Raw genomic sequence first — 18,685 nt, 5'->3', positions numbered from 1 at the left:
ATTAGTTCATAAAAATTTATGGACACCAGAATAATTTTTATGACCTCTTGTTTTATTTGTTCACTTTTCTTATTTTTTATGTTTTTACTTATATGTTCAATACTTGTATTTGTTGGTGAAAGTTAAAGTAAAATTGATAATGAAATGAAGAGGAGAACAAAGAAAAATAATGGAAAATAGGAGAGGTGCTGTCAAACTGGAGATAGGCAAATGTCCCAATTTTCCATCCCAATGGAAAAAAATAAATTCTTTAAGCTATATATCAGTGAGTTTGAGTTTGATTCCTGGCCAGATTCTAGAATATGTTATTAAGGAATGGTTTATGAGTATTTTTTAAAGTAAATACTATTCTATAAATCAGCATGGGTCATGCCAAATTAAATTTAAACTAGCATCACATACAATTATTTCCCCTACATAAAAGAAATGATAAAAAAACAAAAGGTTCTCAAACACATTTTGATAAAAGGTGTGCTTGTCTCTTTCTTCTTTCTTTTCAAAAAGAAATTTTGAAGAATTTTGAGGAATTTTCCTATTCACTGAAACTTCTTGGAATCTTAACCTCCACAAACTACATAACAAAGCAAAGCCCATCTACATATGTTTACTTCCTCCATTTAACACCATCTTATGTTAAATAATATCCCCTAACTGTAGGTCTTTCCCAAGTGTCCTAGGCCCTTTATTCCCTCTCAAGAGTCCTTGACCTGGGTGGGGGGGAAGGGGGACAATGAACCTAAAAAGAAAAAACTGAATTTTTTTTCAATATAATTGGTTTCCTTTGTAATCCATATATTTTATTTTATGCATTTAAAAACATCATTCTGAGTATGGGTTCATCAGCTTCACCAGTCAAAAGGATCCATCACATACACACACACCACACAGTTAAGAGAACCCCACACTCTATAATGTCTCTCAGTAACCTCATCAGATCTCATGGGTCTAACTATTATCTCTCTGCAGATAACTCCCAGATCTACATACACCCAGCTCCAAAGTCTACCCTGAACTTTAGTCCCTCATCGCCAATTGCCTATTAGACATTTCAAATAAGATGTCCCCTCTTCCAAACTCCCATATTTCTGCCAAAAGAACTACCACCCTTCTAGTCTCCCAGGTTTGTCATTTCAGCATTATTCTTGACTCCTCTCTCTTTCACTCCACAAATCCAATCAGTCTTTAAATCTTGCTATTCTTTATTTTCACATCTCACCTCTAACCCTTTCTCTACTCCCCATGACCACCTTTGTTCAGGCCCTCACCACCTCTCACCTAAATTATTGTCTTCCTGCCTCAAGTCTCTCACTATTCCCCAGTCCTTCCAAGTAATTTTCCTTAAGCAGAGTTCCGACCACATGACTATCCTACTCAACCAGCTCAAGTGGGCTTACTACTGCCTCCAGGATTAAATGTTAATCTCACACAACCTGCTCCCAATCTATTTTTCCAGCCTCACTGGACGTTCCCCTTCCCACGCTTATCTGAGCCAGCCAAATTGGGCTAATCTCCGTTACTCATTCTGGACACTCCATCTCCTATCTCTATGAGTTTGCACTGGCTGGGCCCTGTGCCTGGAATGCACTTCCTTGTTACTTCTGCCTCACAGAAGCCCTTTCTTTTAAGATACAGCTCAAGTACCATCTTCTTCATGAGGCCTTTTCTGATCCCACTAACTGATAATGTCCTCCCTCTCAAATTACTTTGTATTTAAATACTTTGCATATATTTGTATTTATTCATTAATCTTGTATTTATGCTGAATAAATTTTTATATGTACTCTTTGTCTCCCCCATTAGAATAAAAGCTCATATGGTACAGTAGGCAATTCATTCTTTGCACTTATATTTGCAGTACCTAGCACAGAACCTAGCATATAGCAGGTTCTTGTAAATAATTTTTATTAATTGATGATGTTCCATACCCATACTAATCATACTTGATTAGATACTTGATTTGCTTTTGTGTCCTACAGCCTTGGTATTTTCTAATTTTGGAAGCTATAAGATCACTGCAACATCAAAATAGAACTTTAGTCCAGTGGAAGCCTAAATCAAAGATTACTTACATGGGGCAGCTAGGTGGCGCAGTGGATAGAGCACTGGCCCTGAAGTCAGGAGGACCAGAGTTCAAATCTGGCTCAGACACATAACACTTACTAGCTGTGTGACCCTGGGCAAGTCACTTAACCCCAACTGCCAAAAAAAAAAAGATTGCTTATAGAAATATCTTAATTGCTACACAAGCAATATTTTGCCAATGGCATAGAAAAATAAGCTTTTCCAAATATTTTCTTCAAATACACTATATAAAATAACAGCAAAATTAGACTGGATCATTTCCTTGAACTCCCATAATACCTAACTTTCCATTTTTTTCTTAAAGAAAACATTTCCCTAAATAGAATATACATTATGAAATCTTTATTTTAAATTAACACACAGACATATTCACATTTGAATCAACACCTAGACAGCATCACAATCTCTGTGACAATAAATATACATGTGACAGAAAAGACTAGCAAAGAGGTCTAGCCTGGTGAGCAAATGCTATCAGAAGTCCTCCAGACAGAAAGCACACTCTAATCGTCAGTCCCAAAGGAGGGATCATCCTTTTCAGGAGAAGGGTTGTTTCTTCACTGCTTTCACTGGGGCAATCAGTCACTATCGTCTTCATGTGTTGTTCACATTTTGGGAAGCCCCACTAATGGAGAAGACATTCACTCTTCGGAGTCACGATATTTGGAGAATCCTGACATTACAAGTTACTTTAGATTTGTGAACTGTCTCACTGTCCTTTCACTCTCTCTTTTCAGCTCGGCGATGTGGGCATCAAGACGCTGCAGGATATGATGAGACCGTAGTTCCTCTTCTTCCAAAAATCTTGTAGCTATTGAACTAATGGGAGATGTTGGCAGGGGACGCTAAAAATGAAACAAAAACATTAATGTCAACTTTCGGATATAGGAATGAATTCCCAGTATGACCCATTCATCAGATTGAGTTTTAAAAAGAGTTGTCTTAGTATACAGTTTATTTTCTGAAGGCATACTTATTCCTCAATTTTTATCCAAAGAGTAAGAGAAATCAATAAAAAGTCTCTTCACCAAAAAGCAGAATAAGTCTCTCCTTACCCTGATGCTGAAAGATAATGGCTTTTACTATGGAAGCATAAAATTATTGGTCTGAAATGGACCTCAAAAGATTTAGCTGCATAACCTGCATACACGATTCATGTTGTTTCCCATCAGGAGTGTATTTTATGGCTACTGCCCTTTCAAAACCCTCAAAAGAAGAATAACAGTTATATTCATTTAAAAGTACAAAAACCCTCTGAATTGTAAAGCACAGATTAGATAAATTGAAAAATAGCCAGAATGGGGCAGCTAGATGGCATAGTGGATAGAGCTCCAGCCTTGGAGCCAGGAGGACCCGAGTTCAAATCCGATCTCAGACACATAAGACTTACTAGTTGTGTGACCCTGGGCAAGTCACTTAACCTCATTGCCTCATCAAAAAATAAATAAATAAATAAAAATTAAAGAAAAAAAAAAGAAAAACAGCCAGAAGTAGGGGCTAGAGGGTTGGCCTGAGAGCCAAAAAAATTCTGGGTTCAAGGCCTGCCTCTCCCATATACTAGCTCTGTGATCACTCAAGTCTCCTCGAGAGCAAGGTAACTCTCTGATAGTAAATTACAAATAAGTTAAGTTGCCAATCTGCATTCATAGAGGGAGCTGTCCACACTGGAAACTGTCCACAATGTTGAAATCACAAATCCATACTCAAAAAACAAAAACAAACCTTAGGCCAATGTTTTTCCTTCTTCAAAATACATCTCCACAAAACATCATGTGCCCTTTTTTGAAAACCAAAAGGGGATAAGCAAGCCAAAAATACATTCAGGGACTTCCTGACATATTAAAAAGTACAATGATTATTCTTTGAATTTTACATTTCTAAGATATGGTCTTCTGATCATCAACTAAGTCATAACATGGAGCAAAAGGAATCAAAAGGGCAAATGGAGGACAAGAAGTACATCTACTTGCCTCAAATATTACAAAGCCATAGTTTCTGCAATGTTATTTTTTCCCTAAAAATTTCAGCAGACATGCGAAAAAATCAGTTAGGTTGTAGTAACAGAAGCATACTATCCCAAGCCAGGGAGACAACAATCTTAACTATACTCTGCCCTACCCTGACCACATTTGGGTTAACGTATTCATTTTGGAAGCCATATCTTAGGAAGGCCATTGGCAAAATGAAACACATTAGGAGAAAAAGGAACAATCGGATGACAAGATTTGAAACATACAAAGACTAGATGGAAGAATGATATTTATCTTGGAAAAGACTTGAGGCTTGAAGAGGTACACATGATGACTAACTTCAAGCAGCTACAGGAAGGACTGTCAGGGAGAAAGATCAGACTAGTTTTACTTGGTCCCAGAGACTGGAACTAGGAGCATCTAGGAATAAGTTTGGGAGAAGTAGCAGATTTTAGCTCAACATGGCAGTTTAGTTGTATGTTATACAGTGCTGCACTTGAAATCAGAAAGATCTAGGTTCAGATCTCATTTTGGATACTTAGTAGCTGTCTGACTCTAGGCAAGTCACTTAGTATCTCCAAATCTCAGTTTCCTCATCTGTAATATGAGGATATTAATAGTACTTACCTCATAGAGTTGTTGTGAGAATCAAATGAGATACTCTATATAAAATGCTTTTGCAAAACCTTAAAGCACTAAATTAATGTAAACTATATTATTAATAAGTTATTAATGATAATAAAAAAGAAATTTCCCTAACATCTGATACAGCCCCAAGGCAGAATAGATCACCTTGGCAGGGAATGAGTTTCTTCTCATGAGTCTTCGAGTGAGGGCTACATGATAACTCATTAGGGATATTGTAAAGGGATTCTTGTTCAGATAGGGTTTGGCCTCTCAACTTAGATTCTGTGAAATAGATGGGCCCTGCTCAGTTATGATAAATTCTACATTAAGAGTAGTTAAACCGTGGCACTGGTGCCATAGATGGCATGTTAGATGTTCAAGACTAGTGCTTCCACCATTCCCTATGTGTGTTTTCTTTTCTCTCTTCTTCCTTTCTACCTTCTGCTTAGGCCTCAGTTTCCTCAACTATTAAAGGTGGAAAATAATACCTGTAGTGCTCCCTCACCTGATGGTTGTAAAACCAAAACAAGATAAGAGATGTAAAGTGTTAAGCAAACTTGAAAATATTATACAAACACTAGCTGTTATTACTACTGTTATTATTACTACTATTATCAGGTGCTCAGTGGCTTAACTTAAACCCATTCCTCAAATTCAAGGCCACCAACTTCTCTATACCTCCCAAAATCTGAAAGAGAAAAATGGTTTGAATCATTTATAGGAACTAGTACTCTGGTTTTAAAAGTTTGCCTTTTATTTTACCCCTTTATTGATCAATACTTCAATACAATAAAACACAAAAGAACTCTATGTTCTTTGTTTCACAGAGCTTAATAAAAGGCCATTTGTTCCAAGTAAGCAATTCAAATGTATCTAAAACTACAGCAATTTAACACTGTAAAGATCACTCTAATCCACCTCGACTATATCAGTTTCCATCTTTCAGTAGAAAGTTCATGGAAAGCTTCCATACCAAAGGTAAAAATTCTTCTTGATGACTTATAGCAGCATCTGACTCTGACATAGAATCAGAAAAGTTGGCCTCGTTTACATCTATTGCCATAGGCATAAAGAAGTCAGAGGTCAATGAGAAGGCAGAGCTGTAAGTGCTGATTTGGGGACTCAATCCAATAAGTGCACTGGACACATGGTTCATTCCGACAGACAGATGTGGAACGTTAAGAACTCCCAGCTCGCCCTTGTAGTGGTTCTGCAGTTTTTCAGTTTCTTCATGCTGACTATGCTGCAATTCCTGTGTTCTCCTGGATGGTGGATTAAAAAACACAATTGGGCATTACAGCAATTTTGCTCTTTTCTAATAAAACTTTAGTGGGCCCATTTTTTAAAACCTAACAAATCACCCAATTAGTCTGTAATTTATAAGAAGTGTAGCAATTCACACTGGGTATTATCATTATTTCTGTAAAGCAGAAATGAAATTAGGGGTTTTTCCATCACATACATGTCTTCTTATAGTGGTAGCCTACAATGAATTAGCCAGAGGCACAGGTTTTCTATAAAAAGCCTGCTCCTCATGGGAAAAGCAATGGATTTAGGAAGGGAGACCAGGGGAAGAGAAAATGGAAATGGTTGGCTGATAGTTCAGTTAATCTGCTGTGAACCCTACACTGTGGAATACTGTAGACATCATCATCAATCAGGATATGCTTTATTAAAAAGCACAGCACTGCTGCGAAATTTCCAAATAGTTAATGGGCTATATAACTTAATTTTAACATAAAAGTAAGTTTTCTACATATTGCAGAATAAAATGAAAAGCTGCATTTTAGTGTAAATTAAACTTCTAGGACTAAAAAAAAATGTTGCTGAAATGTAATTTTAAAATCTACTTTGGGGGGGTTGCTTTTAAAAAAAACTTTTTTAACAAATCACTTTACCTGTACTCTGAATTCCTGAGCTCAGGCAATATTCTGTGTGTCTCATTAAAAACACGCTCATAGTTATCTTGGCTCACATGAGCAGAGCCTTCCAGCCTAGACTTGGTCTCTATCAAGTCCCTCTTTAGCTGTTGGTTTTCAGTTGCTAAATTATTAATTGCCTTGATGTAACTATCTCGGATTTCTGTTAGAGGAATTTCCATCTCCTAATAAAATGACACAGGCAACAGTCATTTAGAATTTGTACTTTTTGGTATTTGAATAGAGTGCTAACGATTTATGTCTAGGCATAAATTTTTGGACTCGGCCAATGTGGGAATTTGTTTTGCTCAACTATGCATTTTGTTACAAAGGTTTCAACTTTTTCCCCCAGAGACAGAGAGGAGTTGGGAGAGAAAACAAATTTTTACTTAAAATTAAGTAAAGAAATAAAGTCAAAGAAATTGTGGAGGGGGGGATTGCATGATTATGACTGGGGAAATCCATCTTAGAATTTGTATCCATAATTCCAATGCTTCATTTTTAAAAATTCAAGGTTCTATTACAGCCCTTTTAAAAGACTAAAAGACAGTTGAGGGGAAAAAACCTTGCTTTGAACTGTGGAAATTGTCCCTCACATTCTGTAATTTAAACGTGATGACATACGTGAAAATACTTTCTATAACCTATAATACGCTGTATACGCCCAAACTATTACTAGATGAAGGATACCTCAAGTACAAGAAGATCTACTTCTACAGCCACAGTAATGCTATTCCCAAAATATTCCCACGTTCATAGAAAATTCCCATGGGAAGTCAGTGGCCCTATATATGCCTCTTGCTATGCCTGAAGGAAACCTATAAAGCCTGAACTTGAATAGAACTGAGATGAAAGGAAGTTAAATGATGAGAAGCAGAAATTGTGCAGGTGGGAAAACAGGAGCTAAAGAGTTATTTTATTTTTCAAGAAAGAGACTGAGGCACTAGATCAATGGACACTCAGCCTGTGGGAGAGAAGGGCTGAGTTAAACTCCTTATTCTAGAAAGAATGTACCCAAAGTTCTGTTCTTTGGACAAAATGAGATATTTCTGAAAGAATTCTCTGTTTTACAGGGAAGACCTTTGGATACACTATGACTTTTAAAATTCCTACATTAGTTTGAGGCCTACCCTTTCTATATGTAATCAATTGACACATTACTTCCATGACTACAAATTTCATTGTTCTTGAACTTTGGATACTGTGGTTAGGAAGTTTTCCTAACAATTTCTGATAATGAGCCAGGTATATCTTCCCTCTTCTCCCCCACCCCCCTGCAAAAAGACTGAATATTTTCTGTTCATAAATACCATGTTAAATTAGGGTAGTCCCTATTTGGTAACCTCATTTTACTGTGGGTTTTACTTTGGTATTTTCTATTTTTTGAACTAGAATTATATTTCAAAGGTGCACAGTGATCTTCTGGAGTCTAACTATGAGCAGATGGAAAATTAATCAAAACAAAAATGCTTTTCATTTTCTTTGATGCTTGTGAACTTTTAAAAATCTACCTGTGAACCACCTGCACATGCTAATGATGACAAGCCTCCATGATAAGTGATTCACTCAATGTCTTTCATCAAGTTGGCCATATGAAACATGTTCTCAAAGAAAAACATCTACTAGATAGGTGACATCTAGCTGTAGCAGAAAAGTTAACTGCAACTAGCTTTGGGAATTTTAGGATTACCCTGCTCCATCAAAGTTCTGAGTTTGACTATATACACAGCGATTTCGAATATCTCCGGTCTTGCTTGAGCTTTCTGCAGTTTCTGACACTGAATGTTCACCCAGGTCCCACCTACTAACCAGGGGTGCCTTACAGGGTTCAGTCCCGAGCCCTCTTCTCCTTCTATGCTACTTCACTTGGTGATCTCATCAGCTCCCACGGGTTCAATTATCAACTATAGGCAGATAATTCTAATAACATAAGATCTACTTATCCAGCCCTAACCTCTCTCTTGCCCTCCAGTCTTTCATCTCCAGTTGTCTACTGGACATCTTCAATTGGAAGTCCCCTGGACATCTTAAACACAACATATCCAAAACTGAGCTAATTTACCATTCTCTCTAATTTTCCTATTACTTTGGAGTAATTATCCATTATCCTCCCAGTCACCCAGGCTTACATTCTAGGCACGATCCTCTACTTTTCATCCCAATCACTTGTCGAGTCCTGTCAGTCCTAATTTTGTAACATCTCTAATAAACACTCCCCCCCGCCTCCCACCTCTCTGACATGTCACCACTCTGGTGCAGACCTCTATCACGCTCACACCTGGACCACTACACTGGACTTCTGGTTAGTTTCCTCACCTCAAGTCTTTCCCCACTCCAGTCTATCCTCCACTAAACTGTCAAATTGATCTTCCTAAAGTATAAGAATGACCATGTCACCCCTTTATTCAATAAACTCTAGTGGCTGCCTATCACTTCCAGGATCAAATAGAAAACCCTTCTACTTGGTGTTCAAAGCCCTTCACAACTCAGCACCTTCAATCCAATTCCCTTTCTAGCCTTCTTATACCTCACACCCACCTTCCCATGCACTGTGATCCAGTGGCACCGGCCCACGGGCTGCTCCTTGTACAAGACTCTCCATCTTCCAAGTCTTCATTTTCATGGGCTGTCTCCAACACTTGGAGTTCTCCCCCTCATCTTCTTCTGACTTCCTTGGCTTCCTTCAAGTCTCAGCTAAAATTCCACCTTCTATAAGAAGCTGTTTCCTGACTCCCTCATGCCCCCTCTAATGCTAGTACTAATGCTTAACGCTAATGCCCTCTGAAAGCATCTCCAAGTTATCCTGAACCCTTCTTGTTTGTACATAGTTACCTGTACGTTGTCTCCCCCATTAGACTGTGAGCTCCTAGAAAGCAGGGACAGGTTTTTGTCTTTCTTTGTATCCCCAGCTCTTAGCACAGTGTCTGACACATAGTAGGTGCTTAATAAATGATTGCCTTAACCTCACCAATTTAACTTTGTGTGTGTGTGTGTGTGTGTGTGTCTGGAGGTTGCATGATGACAGAAAGATAGCACTTTCTAACACTTCTTTCTGACAAGATTTATAGCTTAAATCATTTTACATTATGTTGTAGGGAAACCTACACTACTTGAATGATTTAGAGTAATTATTTTTCCTTCATCTCATCCTAGCACCCCATACATTGGATGCATAGAATGCAGAAACTGGGAGCCTGCATGACCATCTAAATCCAAAATTTTATAAGTAAAGAAATTTTACTTCTGCAGAAGTAAAATGATTTGTCTGATATGATACAGTGAAAGAATGTCAGAGGCAGGATGAAAACCCAGGTCTTCCAAGTTCTGATGCTGTGCTATGTCTACTGTACCATACTGCCTCAGGCTGGATCATCACTCCAAGGTCATGCTATAGGTAAAACTGCCACTATCTCAATTACTTTAGAGAACAAAGATTAAAAGCAAAATTATAATGATTTAATCCCCTTCCACAACTAAGCAGATAAAAATATGGGATAATCAATATATGTGTAAACATATACCATGCAGTCACTTAACTTCTGAAGATTAGATAGGCAAGAGCAACTAAATAGGCTTTAAGAATTTCATTTACAATCTAAACAGTTGCCAAATCTGATCGACTCTACTACATCCTCTCTTTCATTCATTCCTTTTCCTCCACGTACACGCACACTATCCTGGTTCAGGCTTTGTCACTCCAAAGAGCTGGCTAACACGATATTCCTAAAGCACAACGACCATGTCACTCTGCTGCTCAAACTCCAGTGGCTCCCCAGTACCTCCAGTATTAAATACAAATTCTTCTGTTTGGGCCTAAAGCCCTTCACAATGTGGCTCCATCCTGTGAGAGGCCGCACAGCCAAATGGACGGGGCGCAGGACTCGGAACCAGGAAGACCTAGGTTCAAGTGTCACCTTGGACACTTAATAGCTAGTCACCACCTCCCTAAGTCTCAGTTTCTTCATCCATAAAATGAATCTACGATACTGTGCCTTTTTAGATTATCTCTCCAGGGATCAGTGCACCCTAACGAGCCTCCTTACTGTTCCTTCCACATAACATTCCATTTCCCATCTTCATGCCTCGGCACAGGTGCTTTGCCAAGTCTGGAATGGCATCTCTCCGTACCACCACCTCTTAGAATTCCTAGTTTCCTTAAAAGCTCAGTTTAAATACCATCTCCTACAAAAGTTCTCTTCTGATTGCTCTAGCTGCTGTTAAGTGACCCTCCCCAACTATCTTGTATTTATTTGTATACATTTTGTATACCTATATGTTATTTGTATGCTTATATATAAATGTTGTTTCCTCCTACACAGTATCAGCTCATTAGGATGGGATTTACTGTTATCTTTAGATCCTCAGCTCCCAGCACAATGCCTGACATACAGCATAAAATTAAATACCTGTGGATTGACTGACACAAGAAAAGGTCAAAATCAGAATAAGCAATTTTATAAGAGTTAAAAGAAATTTCCACAGTCAGTGATGAGATATAGAAAGAAAGGATTTAACTAATTCTGATTTTTCAAGCATATTGTGGAATAGGGCTGAAACCCTCTCTGACAGCTCACTGAGTCAAGGTGATAGTTCTGACATTTTTAGGTCCTACAAGCAGAGTGCAACCCTGAGAAGTTTCTACCATGATGGAAAGACTTCAAGTATAGGACCAATGCCAGAGGGAGTGCCTGTTAAGGAAACTTGGAAGGGGTTTTGGTTGCAGCAACTCATGAAGACCATTTATGATATCTTTAGTAAACCTGTATCCACCAAAAGCATGCCCACACCAATGAAATCTCCAGTGAGGCATTGTAGGACAATTTTATACTTAATAATGTGAAATGGCTTATACTAGAAACTGTGAGCCTTTTGCATCACAGCATATGATAGTTTCTATGCAAGGATGAAGAACATTTTCCACTTTTACTACTGCTACTATTTTCTTATTGTTGAAAAAATTAAGTGTAAAATGCTAATTACATTGTTTTCCTCCCTATTTCCTGTCAGATGATTCCACATAGCTATTTTAAAACTTTAGAAAGTAAATACAAGGGGTAGCTAGGGGTCATTGTATATAGTGCTCCGGCCTTGGAGTCAGGAGGACCTAAGTTCAAATTCAGCCTCAGACTTAGTAGCTGTGTGACCCAGGGCAAGTCACTTAATCCCGATTGGCTCACAAAAAAAAAAAAAGTAAATATAAGTATTTATTTACATACCCCTATTGGACCAGATTCCATATTCACCAAGGTCTCAGAAAGTTGTTTATTTTCTAACCTAAGTGCTTCCAGTTGTATCAAAATATCCTAGGTGAAAGCAAAATAAATGAATCAATAAGGATACAAACAGAAAGTTCAAACCCACCATACCCCAAAATCAATTTTATGACACTATTCCTATGTGATGACTCTGGTCTACGAGAAATTTCAGAATGCTCTTTCTGCTGTTGGTGCTTTTGTGGGCAGCAAGCACGAATCTTTCCAAATTTTCCCCCTCCCATTGGGCTGCTAGGCATTACATAAGATTGGTTCCCTTACTAACTGCTGCATCACGCAAGCTTTTTAAACATGGGAACACAAAACCTATTTTCACAGAACTGGGTTTTAGAAAGTCATTTCAAAAAAATGAAATGTTTAAATGTAGCTATAAAGTGATTTATTCCTTAGTAACTATAACAAGGTCATACATAAGAAGGATTTAACTATAATGTAGAACCTCTGTAACTAATTTGGTAGGTAGGTAGGTAGCTTGGTAGTGGTTATTAAGGTGGCAAATTTCAGTTCAAGGTCACAAAGAAGTTAACAGGTACAGCTGGTCTAATAAGGGCATAGGCTATTCCTTGTGGCAGTGATTTCTTTGTTACTGGGAGTATTTAAACAATTAATGACTAGATGCAAGGAATGGCAAGGAATCCTACATGGGGAAGGAACTCTATCTAGGTTGAATGCTAGATACCCTCTAAACTTGCTTTCAACTCTGATTTTATTAACTGGATTTAAAGATGAAGAAATCTGTAAGTTCGACCAAAAAGTTGCACCTATGTAACATTGGTCAAAATAGAAACAATTCAGCTTTTCTGTCTCCTAACCCATTGTCAAAATGTTTTCTTTAAATGAAACAAAGATACTAGCTATTTAAAGATTTTATTTGCTTTTAGTAATGGGACCATTCAAGTAGTTCTTCATATGAAATGATTAGACTCATATCACCTGCAAAGGGTAAAATATACTACAGAAAACCTATTTAACGTAGAAAACGACGGTTTTTCTAGCTCCGACTTCAGGTAAAGGGACATAAATAGTCCCATGCAGAGAAAGATCACTGCAGGTTTACCCTGTGGTCCACAGCTTTGGTTTCTGCTTTTTCCAGCTCTGATCTGAGGGACTGTTCCACTTCAGAGCTAGATTCACTGACTGAAGCAATGGCTATGTCACGCTGATGCAACTCCCGTGTCAGTCTGGAGATTTCCATTTTCATTCCTTCTAAAGCACAGTTGTAAGTCTGTTCATTCTGTAACATCTGTTCTTTTAGCTACAAAGAAAAAAGTACTATAATTAAAAAAAAAGTTTAAGCAGGAATAAATGGCTAATGCAAATATTTATCCTGACTAAAAATAAACTTATAAACTTACATTTTCTAGATTTCTTCTGCAGAAATGATCAATTTTACTTAATTGCCTAGATAACCTGAGATCCCCTGAACGTCAGCTAACTAGAACTCTACTCAGGTCTGAGCTCTGCCATTTATTGGCTATGCGACCTCAATATCTCTGAGCCCATTAAATACAGATTGATTTTGCCACAGATAGATAAGTAGAGCATTACTTTTTTAATCTCCATCTTGTACTGGTTGTTAGAGTCTTCCATCACCTTTAGATCTCCGTATTTTTCTACTAGCTCTTGGCTCAGCTGTTTACATGTTGCACTCACAGATCCCAAGCTAGATGACAGGAGAAAAAAGAAAAAGAGTTCAAGTTTAGGAGCACTTGAATCTTGCTAGCAGCAAAATGGTTTTAACACTCTTGCTGAGGATGATTTCCAAATCCTCACCTCTACCCTTATCTGCTCACCCTCTTTCCAATTCACTAACCTTGAACTGACTCAAGAACGACTCTCTACTTGGATAGTCTATTGATAGAATTATTAAAAAATTAAAAGCCTTCAGTTCAGAATCCTCCCAGTAAAAAAAAAACAAAAAAAAAAAACTAGCACCTATTGCCAGTTTCTTTATTACCATCAAAGGCACCATCATTCTACCTAACCTCAAGGCTTAAAAACTCAAGTTATTTTTGATTCCTGTTTCTCCTTCATAAGAACTGCAAATCACCACCCAAAAAATCCAAACAATGTTTACAAGCCCCAATGTTTACAAGCTTCCTCTCTTTAGTCTCTTAAAAGTCATCCAATTCTCTCTAGTTGTCCACCTACTGCTCTGGTCTCAGTTCTTGTCACTTTACTACACATTAGCTTTCCAACTAACTAGTTAACAGAGGGGATAGAGCATTGTACCTAGAGTCAGGAAGGCATGACCAAGTTCATGAGCCCCAGGGTAAGAACCTCTTAGAGAAATATCAAATTTAACCATTCTTACTTAACACTCAAAATCTGAAATACTTCTGCAAGCTTCATTCATCATCCTTTTACATTATGAATTCTCTGACTCAAAGTGTGTGCTGACTGCCACGGACTTTCTAACTCCAACTTCTATTCTTTATATGTATCATTTTTCCCTTACCTAAAAGATGCTCACCCACCATCATCCATAATTCTCCCTTCAAGATACTCAAATCTTATTTCCCATCAGTAAGATTCCCCTAACTAATCTTTTTTCTTATGAACATTCACAAATTGGTGTGTGTGTATATATATACATTTATAAAAATAAAGTGTTGACCACATCATAACTGTAAGATTGGCTAACATGACTAAACAGGAAAATTATAAATGCTGGAGAAAATGTGGGGAAAAAATGGAACACTAATGCATTGTTGGTAGAGTTGTGAACTGATCCAATCATTCTGGAGAGCAATTTGGAACTATGCCCAAAGGGCTATAAAACTGCATACCCTTTGACCCAGCAATACCACTTCTAGGTCTGTATCCCAAAGAGATCATACAAATGGGAAAAGGACCCACATGCACAAAATCTTTGTAGCAGCTCCTTTTGTGGTGGCAAAAAATTGGAAATTGAGAGGATGCCTATCAGTTGGGGAATGGCTGAACAAGTTGTGGTATATGAATGTAATGGAATACCATTGTGCTGTAAGAAATGATGAGCAGGCAGACTTGAGAAAAATCTTGAAAGACTTGAATGAACTGATACTGAGTGAAGTGAGCAGAACCAGGAGAACATCGTACACAGTAACAGCCACAATGTGTGATGGCAAACTTTGACAGACTCATCTCTTCTTAGCAATGCAAGGACCCAAGACAACTTCAAAGGACTCATGATGAAAAATGCTGTCCACATCCAGAAAAAGAACTATGGAGTTTGAATGCAGATCAAAGCATATTATTTGCTCTCTCTCTCTTTTCTTTCTTTTGCTTGTTTGTTTCTTCTTTCTCGCAGTTTCTTTGATTGGTTCTAATAATTTTTTACAGCATGACTAATGTGAAAATAGGTTCAACATGAATGTATATGTAGAGCCTATATTAAACTGCATTCCATCTTGGGATGGGGGGAGGGGAGAGATGGAGAGAAAATTTGGAACTCAAAAGCTTATAGAAGTGAATGCTGAAAACTAAAAATACATAAATTTAAAAAAAGGAAAAGAAAAGGAAGTGGCAAACCTTAAAAAAATGGGATGAATTCTCAAATTGCTAAAATTTAAGAGGATGCAGTTATCCTTTTAAAAGCACCTGTCACCACAACATAGAGAGAATAATGTCAATTCGAATATGTTTAATTACTAATAGCTGAAGAAAAAAGTGTTTGATAAGTTTAAAACAACACCTACCTCTGTGATTTAAATTAGAGATGACATATCTGAATTTTAATTAAAATCAGACTTAAAGCCAATGGACAGCAAATAAAGCGAGTACGTCCCTGAGGCAGTTCCAAGTCTGCCTTCTAATCTATAAAATTTAGATAATAAATTAAACAAAGCAAAAAAAAAAGAGTGTTGTGTTTGTGTATTTGTAAACACATCATTAAGCTGATTATAACTATTCTCAAATGTTTCATATCTAAGTTTTGACTCATTCAACTATACTATAAACTTCTGAAGAAAAGTTATGACATCCAGTTCATATCCTCTTCTTACCTGTTTCATTTATGACTATACTCTAGGCTATATAACAAACACTAATCAACAAGATCCTTGGTGTCTACAGTGACCCAGCCAATTTCCAAGATAAATAATCATTCAAAATTGCTAGGTGTGCTCAATAAAATCAAGAGACTAATTCTAGAAAAACAGCAAATCTCTCAATTTCTTGACTTTTCTGAAGGTTTTATTTACAATCTTAATTAATTACCTAAACAAAACACCACTTAAATATTATGCCAAAAATGACTGCAAATACTTGTACTAGTAGATTCTTTATTTGCCTTTTGAATTTAAAAAAAAGTAAAATCATTATCATTTTTTATACTAACTTGTGCCACAACTAACAAATTGCCCATTTGTAACTATCCCTATCATAAAATCAAGTCTCAGGAACCTAATAAAAGTTTAATAAAATGAGGATTACAGACTAAAAGCAAAACCATTGAAGAAAGTATGACAAGATCTTAAATTTCAGCTTGAAGAGATTTTCTGTTTCATAAAAGGTAAACTGACAGATGCTTCAAAATAATTTGTGACCGAAGACTATCACAAATATTCCAAGACTAAAAAAGGAAAAGGAAAAATAGAGAAATTATATGGGAAATTAGAAATTGTATAAGATAGATTTATTAAAAATACTGATTACAATGAAATCCTATTATTGGATTTCTTATATACTCACACTATCCCTGACACTAACGATAATAATCCTCTAAGAGTAAATTATGTAAGCTTTTCAAGAAATTAAAAATTATCATGGACTACCATCTCCACTCAGAGACATTTGACTCTTTAAATATATGAAATATATTTAATTGCCCAAAGATTAAATTATAACTATTGTAGGGCAAACCCCAATCTACAATAGCTCCCTTTCTATTCATTCCTAACCAACAAACATGGCTCACTTGGCTCTCCCACTTCTTTATTATCTACTGACAATCAATTATCTCTTGTTTCTGGTTTCTATCTGTAATGATATTAACTCTATAAAGGATCTTACATGTTTTTAAAACAATTAACTATTTTGAGCTATGACTATCACAGCAGAGCTTACAAAAATCTAATGACTTAAAATATTTAATGTCAGTATGGACAAACTCGGTCAAACATTTTTCCATATAATTTCATCTACCTGCCTTCAAGACGAGATACCTCTGCCTGCAGAAGTTCTTCACTGGTCTGTGGAAAATCCAACTGTGAAAAAACATTCTCTAGGTCCATCTGGCCTTTACAGGACGAAACGTTTTCTTGAAGGCTGACCTCCAGTGACCTATACAAAAACACAGGATCATTCCAGAAGGCCTTTGCATACAAGCAAGGCACAACTTGGATAATTTAAAATATATATATCTATATCTATTTTTTTTTTGGTTAGGCAATGGGATTAAAAGTGACTTGCCCAGAGTCACACAGCTAGTAAATGGTATGTGTCTGAGGTCGGATTTGAACTCAGGTCCTCCTGAATCCAGGGCTGGTGCTCTATCCACTGAGCCACCCAGCTGCCCCCCAAATATTCATTTTTTGATGGTCAAAACTCTGTCTGGAACTTTGGACTTTCAGCTCTACAATTCCAATATTCCTAAAATGTACATTTGGTAAATTCTTTTTCACAATGCACTCCTTGCAACCCTGATAGGTTAAAATGAAATTTCAAAAAGTTAATAGTTTACTCACCTTTCCTTAGTGACTAGGTTTAATGTTTTTTAAGAGATTAAAAACAAACAAATAAATTGAGTGAGGACATCCTCTTTAATTAACACCTATTTTCTTTTTCTCCAAAAATCCTTCTATCCCCAAATGAGTTGTAAAAGAACAGAGTTCTCTACCAGGAAAATCACTTTTTAAAAACTGCATTTAAGTGAAGAAAAAGAGTAATCCCATTAGAAGCATCTAATAACTTTCTAGCAATATGTACCAGGACTAGTTTTCAGAATAAAAATGAATACGTAAAATTTTACCTACACATTGAGGTACTTATAAAGTAGGAATTATCTCGGTTTGCTTCAGACCACGCGTGATCTTTTGGCCATTCTGTAACAAACTAAAGGTAACCGCAAGGACCAGATGGACAAACAATGAGCACAGAAGCCTCTTCTTGCTGGGAACCAGGTTTGACTATCAAATTCATCATCTTTTATTGATCTGCCCCTCAAAAAACTGGAGGTCTAGTTCACTGTTTCAAACACCATTACTTATTAATCTCATAGCCTACTGTCTATACTATAACTACTTGCCACAGTGCTTCTTCCATCATTCCCTGCTCTGCATAATTAGATGCTAATTTCTATTTCTCATTCCCATGGTTATCTCCTATACTGAGCAAAGAGGAGGAAAAATTAATAGTTCAGACCACCTCAAACTCTTTTATATTTCTACTCCATTAGTTACATTACAGTTCATGTACGAGGTAGCATATGATCCCAAAGATCAAGCACAGGGACTAATTTCTCACTAGCCACTGTATCTCAGAGCCCATTGTTAATTTTCACTAATAGCCAATCAAGGTTAGGCCACATTCCAGCTACAGAGATGGTCTTATATGGGAGATTTAACTTCCCAAATGAAAGGCTCTTCCAATCACAGGCAGCCATTTTCAGCTACTTCCTGCTTCTGCTTCAAGAGCAAAGTCAACTCACACCTAGCTGAAGCAAAATGCTGTTAAGTACTTCCCCCACTCCATTCCTTGTTTTAGTTTTATTCCTTGATTAGTTTTTATTAATAACTCACATTTAAATGGGACTTCAAAATTGGCAAAGCATTTTCTTCACAATAACCCTGAGAGTGAGATAGCCCCATTTTATAGACAACCAAAACTGAGG

General features: G+C 37.0%; 1 protein-coding gene across 4 annotated transcripts in view; it reads right to left on the bottom strand.

Moving 5' to 3' along the window:
* Positions 1-2,402: 2,402 nt before the first annotated feature.
* The window catches only part of CEP63 (centrosomal protein 63), a 52,841-nt gene continuing 36,558 nt past the window's right edge, over positions 2,403-18,685 (bottom strand). For 2 of the 4 annotated variants that reach the window (XM_027845215.1, XM_027845216.1), the window contains exons 9-13: positions 16,999-17,136; positions 13,420-13,534; positions 12,929-13,126; positions 11,815-11,901; positions 2,403-2,927 (exon numbers count right to left, since the gene is read on the bottom strand). In XM_027845215.1, the coding sequence (XP_027701016.1) occupies positions 2,769-2,927; positions 11,815-11,901; positions 12,929-13,126; positions 13,420-13,534; positions 16,999-17,136 (697 nt within the window). In that variant the 3' untranslated portion in view covers positions 2,403-2,768. Of the gene's footprint in view, positions 2,928-5,652; positions 5,942-6,577; positions 6,784-11,814; positions 11,902-12,928; positions 13,127-13,419; positions 13,535-16,998; positions 17,137-18,685 lie in introns of those variants that run through there. The other 2 variants (XM_027845218.1, XM_027845217.1) reach the window with 2 other exon arrangements.

This window comes from Vombatus ursinus, unplaced genomic scaffold (genome assembly GCF_900497805.2).
Source record: "Vombatus ursinus unplaced genomic scaffold, bare-nosed wombat genome assembly UNPS02014959.1, whole genome shotgun sequence".
Classification (NCBI taxonomy): Eukaryota; Metazoa; Chordata; class Mammalia; order Diprotodontia; family Vombatidae; genus Vombatus; species Vombatus ursinus.
The sequence above is the reverse complement of the archived record's forward strand: the minus strand, read 5'-3'. Positions and strand labels throughout refer to the sequence as shown.